General features: G+C 40.2%; 1 protein-coding gene across 7 annotated transcripts; it reads right to left on the reverse strand.

Moving 5' to 3' along the window:
* Window positions 1-542: 542 nt before the first annotated feature.
* Window positions 543-12,151, reverse strand: LOC123023840 (histone PARylation factor 1). Of its 7 annotated transcripts, none has more exons than XM_044430917.1 (9): window positions 12,133-12,151; window positions 9,965-10,106; window positions 8,620-8,779; window positions 7,286-7,475; window positions 5,712-5,810; window positions 4,060-4,210; window positions 3,302-3,389; window positions 1,448-1,620; window positions 543-776 (listed from the first exon to the last, which is right to left on the reverse strand). In XM_044430917.1, the coding sequence occupies exons 2-9, from the start codon at window positions 10,091-10,093 to the stop codon at window positions 645-647; spliced, it is 1,122 nt and encodes a 373-aa protein (XP_044286852.1). In that variant the 5' UTR covers window positions 10,094-10,106; window positions 12,133-12,151; the 3' UTR covers window positions 543-644. The 7 variants fall into 7 exon arrangements, with proteins under 7 accessions (XP_044286852.1, XP_044286848.1, XP_044286851.1 ...); XM_044430913.1 differs by lacking the exon at window positions 12,133-12,151 and adding an exon at window positions 11,929-11,978; XM_044430916.1 differs by lacking the exon at window positions 12,133-12,151 and adding an exon at window positions 11,925-11,943.
* Window positions 12,152-12,970: the final 819 nt, after the last annotated feature.

Raw genomic sequence — 12,970 nt, forward strand, 5'->3', positions numbered from 1 at the left:
AGATAGACTTGCTAATCATAGTTTTCAACCTTGTTTCTATAATTTAGAAATGCAGAGGCCATATATAATTAGAATGTAGTACGTAAAATAGGTCACAGATTTTACCTACCACCATTATGGTGTATGAACCATTAAATATGGGCATAACAAATGGGAGTTTTATAATTCTGGTTATAAAATGTTTTTAGTTTTGCAGTGCTGTGTTTTGAAACCTGGCAAGCACAAAAGTTCTGGCCAAGTGTGCTGCACTTAATTGTTGCTCTTTAAACTGTCTTATTCCCCTCCCTCCATTCCAGAATGCATATCTCCCCCTTTATATAGCCAAGAAAAATTTGCAATGGCACAAATTCTACCTCTTGCAAACAACATGTCTCCTAGTATAAGACCATCTAACTGAGAAATACCAAGCACCTTTAGAAGACAGTTGAAATGCTACAGCCTTGGAAAGCTGCAGTGGAGGCCAAGGAAGATAAGAAAAATCTTGTCTTTTAGGTTAAAGAATATATTTCTGATCTATTCTGCCCCATCCCAGTAACTCACTCTTGTTTAGAAAAATGTTTATTGCATATTGAAATACCGATTCCACATCAAAAATAAAATTAAAAACACGACAAAAGGCCTTGCTATTTTGATGTAATTGTTTATCATTCTGCAAGTCTGTCTATGTTCTCTTCTTTTCTATTAGCCAAATGATCTTCGATGATCTCTGCAAAGAGATTTCTCTTCAGCAAGTTGTAAGCAAGAGGCAGCAACTGGCCAATAATCTTGTGAAAATACTGCAAAAGATTAAAAGATATTATGGTTTCTTACTGAAATTGCACAATACATTTTTCCCTGGCCCCTTTTTTCATGTGAACGTTTTCTAACTAAAGCAGTATGATACTGAGAGGTGCTGATTCAAGCTACTGTGCAGTTAAGAACTTTTCAAATCTTTAGTTCTTACTATTCCAGAGAATTAGGATTGTGGCCTCAGTCAACCTTTGAGGACGCAATCCTATCATCCTTGCATCAGATGATCAAATTCTTCCTGCAGGGCACTTGCAGCCCCCATACTTCATATGACTTGCATCTGCCTTAGGAGGCAATTTTCAGGCATCCAGATTTAGTGCTGGAGAAGGAAGCTGTGGCATGGACTGGATTCAGCATAACTCCATAATCCCAGATTCCTTCCCTCCCCTTGGCATGCCACTTTGCCCGACTCCAAGACCCAGTTGTGTCCTTCATGGGGACAGCATGTGTGGTTCTTTAGCCACTCACTGTGCAGGAGTGGGATGGGGATTTGGCCTCCGGAGTCCCAGCTCTATGATCTCAGAGCTGGGACTCTGAAGAAGTCTATGGGCCACAGACAATGCCAGGAGATTAGACCACCCATAAGCATTAAATAAATTGGGGTGCAGTTTACATATATCAAATAAAACAGTTCCTGCAAAGAATGTCATTAACTTACATGTGACCCATAGCAGAAGAGGTCTATGCCCAGTTCATATCCCATTCCATAGTCACATTCATCATTGGCAAACTGAACAAAAGTTAGCATTTCCTGAATAGGAGCAAAGGCTTTTAGCCTCTGGTCATCATTCGGAGCATCTACAATGGCTTTACAGATTCTTTTGAGACTAGCTGGAGGGAAACAAATTTACAAGAGAAATAAATCAGACTATATCTCATATATGTAGTAAATATACTGAGAACATACTGTATACAAAATGATTGGGCAATTTTGTCCATGTAATGTCAGGTCCCCAAAGTTTCTGTGGTGCGTAATGGACAAGTGTCTAAAGCAGGGGTCTCAAACTCGCAGCCCAACTGCCGGGACGGGTGGGGCACAGGGGAGGGGCCCTGCGGCCTTCAAAGCACTGGCGGCGCCCGGGCCGGCCTCCGGGAGCAACGCGGGATGAGCGGCCCACCACCACCGCGGTGGTGGAATACTTGATGCGGCCCAGCCTCACCCAGACTCTACTTCCAGCTGCCCCCAGGTAAGTTGAGTTTGAGACCCCTGGTCTAAAGAATGTGGGTCAAAAAATGTTTGGATGATTAAATACTTTTGACCTGTGTTGGCAAGCAGTTCATGAATCTTAAAAGGGGATTACACTACAATGAAGTAATGGTTCCTGGAAACGAGATATTACCAATGTTCCCTGTAAATAAAATGCTAATTACCCTGCTAGTTTGGATATAATTATGCCTGCTTGAAAAAGAATCTGTTAAAGTGGTGGTTTTCCAAATTATAGGAACCCTATAATTCCTTAGAAACTTTATGGTCTCTCAGTGAGATCAGTAAAGGTAGACAGCTTGTCTTTAAATATTTAAGGTGGCACCTTAAATATTTAGGGCCTGAACTTTCATTTTGGCATAAGCTTTTCTTTTATGAACTAATGTCTATTAGAAGTGGTACAAGAATGTTAGAATCCACTCAGTTACAGAGGTTGAGGATAATATTCAGCAGAGTTGTTCAGGGTCCCAAGCAAGTTGTACTTATGATACAGATATCCTGCAATTCTTGACAACATAGAGCAGCTGGTATTTAAGGAGCCGTCCTTCAACAATCACAGAAACATGGCTTCTTATTCTCCAAAATATGTTGGTTGCAGCCTTATTTTTCATCAAAACCAATGGAACTTAAATTATGACTGATTTAAATGGAAATTAAATGCAACTTAGTCTAGATTCAAGTTAATGTATTCTAGAAGGGCAATCTTTTTTCTTTTCTTTTCTACAACTGATTAAGATACCTGTGGCATCTTAAACAATTACGGTATGAAATCATGTCCCAATAAAGTGTTAATTTTTACTTTAGCCCTTTACTTTACACTTCATCATTTTTACAAAGATATAACTGCACAGGTTACCCTGATTTAGAGAACACTTATAATCACTTGCTTACATTAAGCCAACTATATTTTATTTTAGTAGCAAAAACAGTGCTGGGCAACATGCAGCATCCTGTAACTGTACCCCCCCCACCCAATGCTCACTGAATTTGCTGCAGTTGGTGGCAAGAACTGCACCCTTTCTGTAAGTAGACATGGCACTTGGGCAGAGTGTGATGCTGCTTGCAGAAAAGAGCTATGCCATCTGTTTCTTTGCAAAAAAATTTTTGCTGCCAGTGCAGGAAATCCATCAGAAGTAGATGCAAGCCCTGACCTGTGGAAGTTGCTTACCCTGAGCTAGAATGTCATGTTGAGAATTTATCTTTAAAGCTAAGAGTTAGTAGTCAAGCCCCTAAATACAAATAGTAGCAAGAGGAGTGTTTTGCCATGCAACCTTCTTTTTAAGAACAGAAAACCTAAAATTAGTTTACCATTTGATTCAGGGAGTTCTCTGTACCCAACATCATTTTTATCTAGAGGGACAACAAGACCAGCTCCATGAAATGCCTTGGTTACCACCTATGTTGAAGAGAAAAAGACAGATATGAACTAATACTAGATACTAGCCACAGATAAAGGTCATCAGAACCGAAGCTTAATTCAAAATGTTAATTTTCTATCTATTCTTCTGTAAGTATTTTACATGTAGCTGAGCAACCACAAGCCCTAGGTCACACCATAATGCACATAATTTGCACCTGCAGTTCCAATATGTGAACTGCTACACTCAAGTCTGGCATTCCTGTTGCTTACAGCCCAGTCCAGTTAACGGACCATCCTTCCACAGATATGTAATGTGTTTTTATACTACTACTGAGCCCCAGCAAAAGGTTTAGGCATGCCTCGAGTATCTTAAAATCAGTCAGTAAAAGAATGCCTGTAACATGCAGTTGCAAAGCTGGCAGGGAAGATTGCTTGGCTGCCATCATCTGCACCACAAAATAAAGGTTCAAATGTGTGCTCTGCCATGTTCACAGCAAGTCTCCTGTAACAGATATCAATCTAAGTGTTTCATTGTCCTCAACGGAAAGATAGCAAGGAATAGATACGGCTCTATGATATGGCTGAGGGCTCTTGGGAGTGACTACATCTATCAGTGCAAACAGGTCTGAAGAAGGACAAAAGCTGCTAAATTGTACATTAGCATTCTTTCCTATTTTACTGGATTAGGAAATAAATCAAGCCATACTTTCTTATCTCTCTGTTTCATCTTCGAGGTTTTTTGCTCCAGTGAATAACCCAGTTCTTTTGCTGCTTTGGTTAGTTTTTCATCTAAATCTTTCAAAATGCCACTTTTCTTTTTATCAGTCAGTTCTTTAAGCTTTCTGGATAAAAATAATCTGAAAAAAGAAAACCCATTACACTACAATTCATCTTTAGGATTATGAAAGCATAGAAAGTTTTTCTTAGTCTTGAAAGGAACTGGAGTGCATTAGGAAGCCAAGAGACACTGCTAAACTTTAACTCTGCCTTTTAACTAACTTCAAACAGATAATCCAAAGGTCTACTTCTAAGCCATGCTGTGTGCTCAAGGATAAACTTTTGGTCTTGGGTGCCACCATTAGGAAAGAATTGTTTGAGACTGTAACATTTCCCAAAGAGGTCTATGAAATATGTTTATGAAACAAACAACTGTATTCATAGGTAACTAGTCAGCACAACAGGGTTTCTTATGGAAAAGTTCACACAATCACATAATATATCAGTGAACACATTATTATGCCAGATCAGTTCCATAAGCAAGACTTTCCATTAAGATATTCCCAAATTAGAGTGATTCAAGAGATATTGGGTGCTGATCTACTATCTGTAATGTAATACAAGGAATGCCTCGACAAAGTTTTTTCAAGTCAAAAAACAATTAGGTAAAACAAGAATATTGATTTCAGTATTTCTTTTAAACAACAGTTATTGTTTTGGTTTGGGGACATGAACAATTCACATTACATTATACAGCAACAATATATATGTTTTCAGTGGAGCTACTGGACTTCATGGCAAAAGGTTTCCTGGGCTAACAATTGGAAAATACTTATGGCATCCATTTTCCTTCAAGTTCATAAAGAATAACTACTGAAAAATGAAAAATAACAAGCAGTCTCAAACTTTGCATGAAAGTAAAACCTGACATGTTTCTTAAAATATTAGAAAACTTCGTCCCACAGTTCAGCATAAATCTAGATTGCTAAACATAAGAGCGTATAATTCATATAAGGAAAGTATTAATCAAAGAACAAAGATTGAGCCACTTGAAGTTTTTAGCAAATTTCATTACCTTACAGAAACTAAACAACCCAGTATGATCAAACAATAATACTCAAAAAACTGAAAAGGGGAAACATAGCTGTAAAAGAACAAGAGGAAAATAGCTAAATAATATTTCTCAAATATTTAGAGGAGAAATCTGGGGAACCACATTAGGTAAGCTGCACGAGCAGTCTGCTGCCACTGAAAAACAACCCCTTCAGGCAGCTACAACTCTTACTGAAACATGGACAGAGGAGCAGGTAGCTATCCTGAAAGGTATTACATAGCAGCAGCAAGGGCATACTGCAGTGCATTCCTGCATGCTGTTGCAAATACAGAAGTATTCTTTTGTCAGTGCCTTGTTTGTGATAATCTCTCTAGTCTTAAGAAGAGGATGCTCATCTAATAGAATTCAGGACAGCAGGAAGGGGATGACAGCTAATCAAACCACCCCACCGCTAAGCTGCTTTCCCTGACCATGAGAGAAAATACACACAGTTCATGTAACTTCCTGTTCTAAGCTATTGCTCTCCCTTCTTCTCCACTTTGTCCCAGATTAATTTTTTAGTCCAGGATGAAAATGTTAAACCTTACTTTACAGCAGCAAAAATATTGTCACCAACTTGAGAAATTATGCAGCCTTTCTTGGCTTCATTTTCACCAATCCACACTGGTAGTTCATCTGGCGTATCCCTGCCCATGAAAAAGTTCCAAAATGATTATTGTTTGGAGAAATTACATTATAATCTCTGAAGGTATTGCTGAGAAAATGCAAACATACAATATTTTTTTCTAGGCAATATACTGAATTCATGTTTTTGAGGATTATACAGCAGCTTCTCAAATTCTATTTTTATATATCAAAATCTTATCTTCTACTAAAGAACCGAATTTATAAGGTTAACCACATTTTTAAAAACCTGTACAATTCTAATTTCTGACAATACATAAAAATCCATTTTGAATCCATTCCTATGCATGTTTTCAACAGTTCTTACTAGAAGTGTGTTTAGTACTGCACTGAATTTGTATATAAAATATATCCTATTTAAAATTGGGTATGTGCAGTCCTACTGCCCCTGCCCTAGATGCATGCAAGCCTCCGAACTTGGGTGGCTGACATGGATCCAAGAGCTGAAACACAGCACAACAGTGATCTCTGCTGCCACTGTGTCTTGCCCCATCCATTTTATCTAGATGACTGTTTCCAGCCACCTAGGTAAAGTGCTGGGAAGGGAAGAAGGCAGGCGTGCTAGCAGGAATCAGCTCAGGTAGATGGCCCCAGCCTCTGCCTCTCCCCAGCATGCCCCCGTTCTCCTCTGAGGTGCAGTTTTCCTCTTGAGGAAGCAGCCAGTGCCGTTCTCTCCATGCCACCTGCGTATGTGCGCACGGAGGTGGGGGGTGGTGGTCAGCTGTCAGAGTCCAAGCAAAGAATCCCATGGCCCCAGACAAAGTTGCAAGACCATAGGATGCGAGTTAAAACTTTCTCTTTAAAAGTTAACTTATTGCATAAACGTACCACCCCCTCCCCACTCGATGAGTTCAGTGAGATTTTCCAAAAAGTTTTCTTCTGAATTAATTGGCTGCCAGATGTATTGCATGGTGTCAGCTGCTGGACAGGATTAGGATTAGGATTTATTGCCTTCTAAACATGATACTTTAGGGGAATATGTTTCAAAGAAATTTCATATAAACAAGTATCAGCTGATTTATTTTCTTCTTGTAGGTTGTGCCTAGCCAAGATGATCACAAAAATATGTCTTTTTAAACATGAAACAGACAAATTTTGTGGATAAACTTTCCAGACTCAATTGATTTTACTGGATTATGTAAAGCACATTCCGATGTCATTCTTTCACCTTTACACATATACTTTAAAACATAACTGACAAATGAGTGGAAATTGGTCCTCAGCCTTGCATCCTGCTCTAGAAAGAAATTCCTGGCACATAGTAGCACTTGGTGCATGCCTGAAAGCAGAGGTGGTTGGAAAGCACTTGCAGCTCCCCCAATCCCTCAGCACTGGCTATACTGGCTCGGACTGAAGGAAACTGCAGGGTAACATTTGGAGGTCAGCACATTCCCCATCCACTGCTGTGAGGCAATCCCTGTAGTAGAAAGGCTACATAACACAGGGGGCAATCATCCAACACAGGTGGATTTCTCACCTGAAATATCCCATATGATATTGCATTTTGGAGTCTCCAGTAATGATCGTCTGGAATTCAGGAGGATCAAAAAAAAACCTCCAGTGAAGATTGAAGTTCACACCTTCAGAACTCTTCGTTTTCGTGTGTTTTCCAGCAAGAATGTCATATGGTCCAACTAGCTGAAGCCCAATACTTGATTTAAGTGCATCTGAAACACATTAAATACATGTTTCACACTTATACAGAAAGATGTGACACCCCGAATTCTCAATTTTTTTAAATTACATTTTAAATTAAATTTTTAAAGTTTAAGTCATTTTCTTAAAAGGTCTTCCTATCCCAGCCTGCTTTTGCATTACTAAAATGTACTACTAAGGTAAAGAGCTGCTGCTCCATCTGCCCACAGAAGAAATACATGCAAGATACTTTTTGAATTCCACCCTCCATCATGAACTTCTCCAAATAAATTACTTTTATAAAGGGGAAAGTTATTCTTAATGTTGCTTAATTCAGATATAAGGCCGAGACAGAAGCTTGTAAGTTTGACCTGTGTTTCTCAGAAGGCTCAGCTGTTGATTATGATTCTAAATTCAATTTGGATGCCAAGAAGTACTTCCTGACAGTTAGGACCCCTACAGTATGGAATGGGTTTCCACAGGGGGTAGTTGAATCCCCATCAGTGAGGATGTTCGAGGATAGGCTATACATGCACATGGTCAGCATGTCATGAGCGGAGCCGGGGGTCAGACTAGATGGCCCAGGAGACCCCTTCTGACTTGCTCAGTTTCTATTAAACCCAAAACAAAAGTATGCACCACAAAGATGAATAACTGTTACTCCCATATTATACTAAGGATACTAATGTAACTATCAGATTTTCTGTATTTCAAAAATTCAGGGTTGAAAAACAGATCCATCCATGTTAAAAAAGGGGAGGTATCAACAGTTTTGGGGAAACTTCCAAGTTTATAGAATACACACACACAAACACACAATACACACACACACACACACAAATCTATATATTTAAGCAGCTCAATGAAAACCGAGCATGCTAGCAAACAAAGAATATGCAGCCATGTTGGGGGTTGTTGAGAGAGGAATAAAATGTCTTCTAGATGAGGACATGGCTAGCTGAAATAGTGCAAATGACAAAGTCCTAAGTGAGTAATAAAACAATACACAGAGCCTGCAATAAATAAACCATTTACTGAGGAACACTTGTCCCATATTTTGGTTTTAATTTCAAAAAAACAACAAGTCAGAACTTTTGTTGCTGCAGTGTTGTAATTAAAAATCTTTTTAATCCTGGTGCAATGAAAGAATGAAAAAATCTGTTTTTTGGGACCTACCACATGGTGCATCAGAATTCAGTTTTTCACAAAACTTCCAGAAGTGATAGAAGTCTTCAGGCATCTTGAGTCGATAGCAACTTTCCACTTCTTGGCAGACATGATCAGGGACATCTGCTTCATTGGACCGTTTCTTCTTTACTTCTCTAAGTTTTTCACACTACCAGTGAAAAGAAGATCAATTTTAATTCCACACCTGGGAAGAGGCAAATTCATATGCATTAAGATAGGAATGGCTAACATGAAATCCATCTGTGGCTCCTACTGTGGCAGAAAATGGTCTATTAACTACAACAGAGCAGTAAATGGGTCTTAAATAGCTTGTTCTCAAATCACATCTGAACTACAGAACTCTCTGTAGCGGTTTGCCACCAAATTTCTTTGCATGATGGGAGAAACAGCTCCTGAACCCTTGAAAATGACCATCCCTTAAGATAAGATTGCGCTTCCACAGAGAGGAGAAAGCCTTTGTGTGCCTTCTTGTTTCTATCTTTTTTTCAGCATGTCTTTTCCTTCTTTCTGCATGGTTTCTTTCCCTCTACATACTTTTCTGCCTGTTTACCTCTGTTCTCCTCCTGTATGTTTTTCTTTTGTGTTCTTCCCATTCTGCCTCCCCTTTCCTTCTCCCTGCTCTCACTATCTATTCCGCTTGTGTTTGGTATGCCTTTTTGCTCCCTTTTTCTTCATCATCTTGTGCTAGGAGTTCCTCACAATAAGTAGATATAACCAGCTTACAGCAGCTGAAAGACTCACTCAGCTTCTAGAATCCACACTCAACAAGCTGCTCTCCTCACTAGCCCATCCCAGGGAGTGGCATGCTCTGCTTGTGGTGGGGCTGATCATTACAATTTCTGGCTTGGCCAGCAGGGCTGGCCCAAATTTGTGGACCCCGTTCCCTACCACTGCATTTAGGACTTTTTGAATTATCAGAATGGGTTGGGAATGGAAAAGGACAAGGAAAGAATTTTACGTACTAAACATATCACAAAATGTAAGTCCGTTCTTTGAAGAGAGAAAGGTCTATTCTGAGAGACTCTTCTGCTAAAATTAGGTGAAATACCAAATCCCAGGCCAAGCCGATAGAACTCCAAAGGGTAGAATGAGGCATGCATGAAAGTAAATTACATATTCCATTCCTTAACCTAAGAAACTCTTGATTCTGGATCCCAAGTTTTGAAAGCAAGGCTCTCTGCCTGTGCTCTTTATTTATTAGGTTCCCTGCTGGTAAGCCTGGAATATGATTATCTGGACTCTTGTAGCAGTAGTAGGGGACACAAAGGGGCCTGGATGAAGTTTCCCCTTTCCCAAGGGGTCTTGGGTAGATGGATAGAAATGGTTGAAGTACCTGATCCTGCACTGCTAGCCGGTGTCTCTGTTTCCAGCCTCCAGACATTTTGTTCCCTGGCGTCACCACTGCAACATCCTGCCTTTTACGGCCACAAGGATTTCCCAGGCCTCGTTCTCGTGATGTCATTGTACAAAGGTGTCTAGGTCAATAAAAACAGAGTTAGGTACAAAGAAACTAAGGCACTGCTGTCTGGGTGACTAGAAGCTGTATAAAGATAAGCCAAGGTAGTAAACAGGAAAATACTGCAGCACTACTCAAACTGATGGGTACAGGAATGAAATGCGAACAATCCTCAATTACTTGCAATTAAGCATCACTGAACTCTGAGACTTAACTGAGAAATAGTTAAAATCGGGCTGATGCCTTAAATAGAACTGTCAGGGAATAAACCCAACTCCCCAGCATAGAATAACACTGTTAATAATGCAAAGAATCAAGAGTGGCATCAATATTTGCATCTGGTGTGCAAGTCTGTAGTAAGGCCATACTATTGGCTTGTATTATCACTCTCAAAAGAGCATTTACAATTTAGGTAGGGAAAAAACTGTTAACCATACTCAGAAACAACATTAATGAAAGCAATTACATTTACCTTTGTAAACCATTATGAATTCAGGTTGCAATCTTATATACTGGCCTAAGTTCAAATGAACTAAACGACACTTAATTATAATATGGCATTAGGGTGTTTAAAAAAAAGAGCAGGAACCTATTCTCTGTAAGTGCCAGTAACCATTCTGGGAAGTAGGAGAAAGGGGAGCCATCAAAATTTACTGCTGCCTATTGGTGATGGGCATCCTGATTACATTAATATTTACACATTGTCATACTGAATGTATTCATATTCTGCTCCTACAACAGAAGCTTAGGGAGAGGCATGCAAAAGGAAGAGTGGTGAAAGGATGCAACTGAGAGACTTGACTGAAGGGGAATCGCCCAAGACATTTATCGTTGATGCAGAATCAACAGTAGCCCACTCGAAAAAATAAAGGCACAAAAAATGCAACTCCTCCATTTTTTTCCTGAATGTTAACCCCCACCCCCCTTCACATCTCCCTCTCTTTCCGGGCCTTCAAGTCTCTATATCACATCCAGGACCAAGGGCTTTTAAAAACGGCTACTCTAATTTCAACCTTCATCTTTCCTTTTGTTACAATCATATATAAAGAAGGTACTCTGCATGAAAATTTACTCCCTGGCATCTCCAGGTAAGGCTGAAAAGTTTTCTGCCAGAAACTCTGGGATGTCAGAATGACTAGGCTAGCTGGACTAAGCATCTGATGGGTTCAGTCTGATTGGGTTCAGTCAGCAGAACAACCCCTGCTCTAGGGTTAAGTATAGATTATTGTTGTATTATGGTTATACTCTCACAACCCTGCTGAAATAATATGTCATGGCTTGCCAAGCATGAACAACCGATGAAGAGAACCCATAGTTCGCTGTTGGGTTGTGAACTGTGTGTGGTTCACTGCAGTTTGTTATTTAAATTAGGTTCAGACAACTCAGTTCAACCACAACCCAGTTCAATCCATTCTCAAACCACGAGGTTGGATTATCCTGTTGTCTTACCCCAATCAGTACAGAGCAGCCGCCTATATTACTATACTATGCACACTTACATGGGAGTAAGCCCCATTGAACTCACCGGCATTTACTTTTGAGTAGGTCTGCTCGACATATCCTTCCCACCCAGTCATTCACCCCCCCTCACCCACACCCACCCCTTTGAGCAGGAAAGCACCCCTGGAGTTGGGGCTATGGGGCCCAGAAAAGCAAGAGGGGAAAGGGAGATGAAAAGCAGAAGCCGAAAGGACGGAAAAACGGAGGAGAGAAAGAACAGAATAGATACATAGGCACGGGAACAGCCGAAGAAAAGCTCCTACTGCAAAAACCGGACAAGACGGAGAAACACAACCAGAAAAGGAAGGCAACACGAAACAAAGGCTTTCTACTGCACCAACATGTAGGAACCGCGTCGCCTCCTCCACCAACCCTCTCTCCCCGTGCACGGGCGAGCGGAAACGGAAGCGCCGCCACCGCCTCTTTTGCAGGCAGTGCGCGCTCTTTTCCTTCTTTTCCTCCCGTTCATGCACAAGCTCACTTTCTTTCTCTCTCTCACACACACACCCACACACCCGAATATGCTCACGGAGGAATTGAATTACCATGTATACTCCGAAGCAACTCCCACTGAGTTCAGTGCAGTTTTCTTCCCTAGTAAGTGGATTCAGGGATGCAACCACGGGGAGTAATATTAACTTTACTTCCCAAAATTTTGGAGCGGGTGACGTTTACTAGACGCATGCCATTGTCCACATTCGTTCCCTTAAGGTCATGTACAATTGTATTTAGGCGTCCTGGGCCCTTAGATAGCTAAGCTGCAAATAATCTGACAGCAATGCAACGTGATACAAAATACATGCCTAAACGATTGCTAGTATTTTATTGTGCCACAAGAGGGAGCCGTTGTTGTTTCTGTGGAAGAACTACCGAATTTAGACAAGCGGGTGTTGGTTTGAGAATCTCTTCCAGTCGGTAATTAGTAAGTAATCTTCGAAGCTTAACTGGCTTCATGTCTACTGTAAAGCAAGTCCCACTGAGTTCAATGGTGCTTACTCCCAAATGAGTGAGTATAGTATTATAGTCCAAATTACTGAAAATGGGATTTGTAGGGAGGAGTGCATACACCTGTATAGTCATTTTCTGATTATAGAAGAATTTTTAAAGAACACTACTACTGTAACTCCTACAGTTTTGTTTTTAATAAAGTGCTGCCTTGTCAGGCATCTATAAAATACATGTATTATTTACATCTTAAAAACAGGACATTTAAGAGCCATGATGTGGAATTATTACATAATTATTCTTAAATGGTCCAGTAGAATTACCCCACATTCAATTTTTATCCATGTTTCCTCTGCATTGTTTGTGCTTTTGTCCCAACAAAATGGAATGAAGTTATTAAAGATGTCTGTTATAACAGAAAGGAGCTATCTTCAGGAA

The sequence above is a fragment of the Varanus komodoensis genome, unplaced genomic scaffold (assembly GCF_004798865.1).
Source record: "Varanus komodoensis strain SLA01 unplaced genomic scaffold, ASM479886v1 scaffold21, whole genome shotgun sequence".
Taxonomy (NCBI): domain Eukaryota; kingdom Metazoa; phylum Chordata; class Lepidosauria; order Squamata; family Varanidae; genus Varanus; species Varanus komodoensis.

Bases quoted from the DNA above. Each gene is read 5' to 3' on its own strand.
- LOC123023840 (XM_044430917.1), bottom strand. From the start codon at position 10,093: ATGACATCACGAGAACGAGGCCTGGGAAATCCTTGTGGCCGTAAAAGG. The intron at 3,390-4,059 runs GTATGGCTTGAT...TCTTCAACATAG, and splicing joins TGAAACAGAGAGATAAGAAA to GTGGTAACCAAGGCATTTCA. The intron at 777-1,447 runs GTAAGTTAATGA...AATCTTTTGCAG, and splicing joins TCTTCTGCTATGGGTCACAT to TATTTTCACAAGATTATTGG.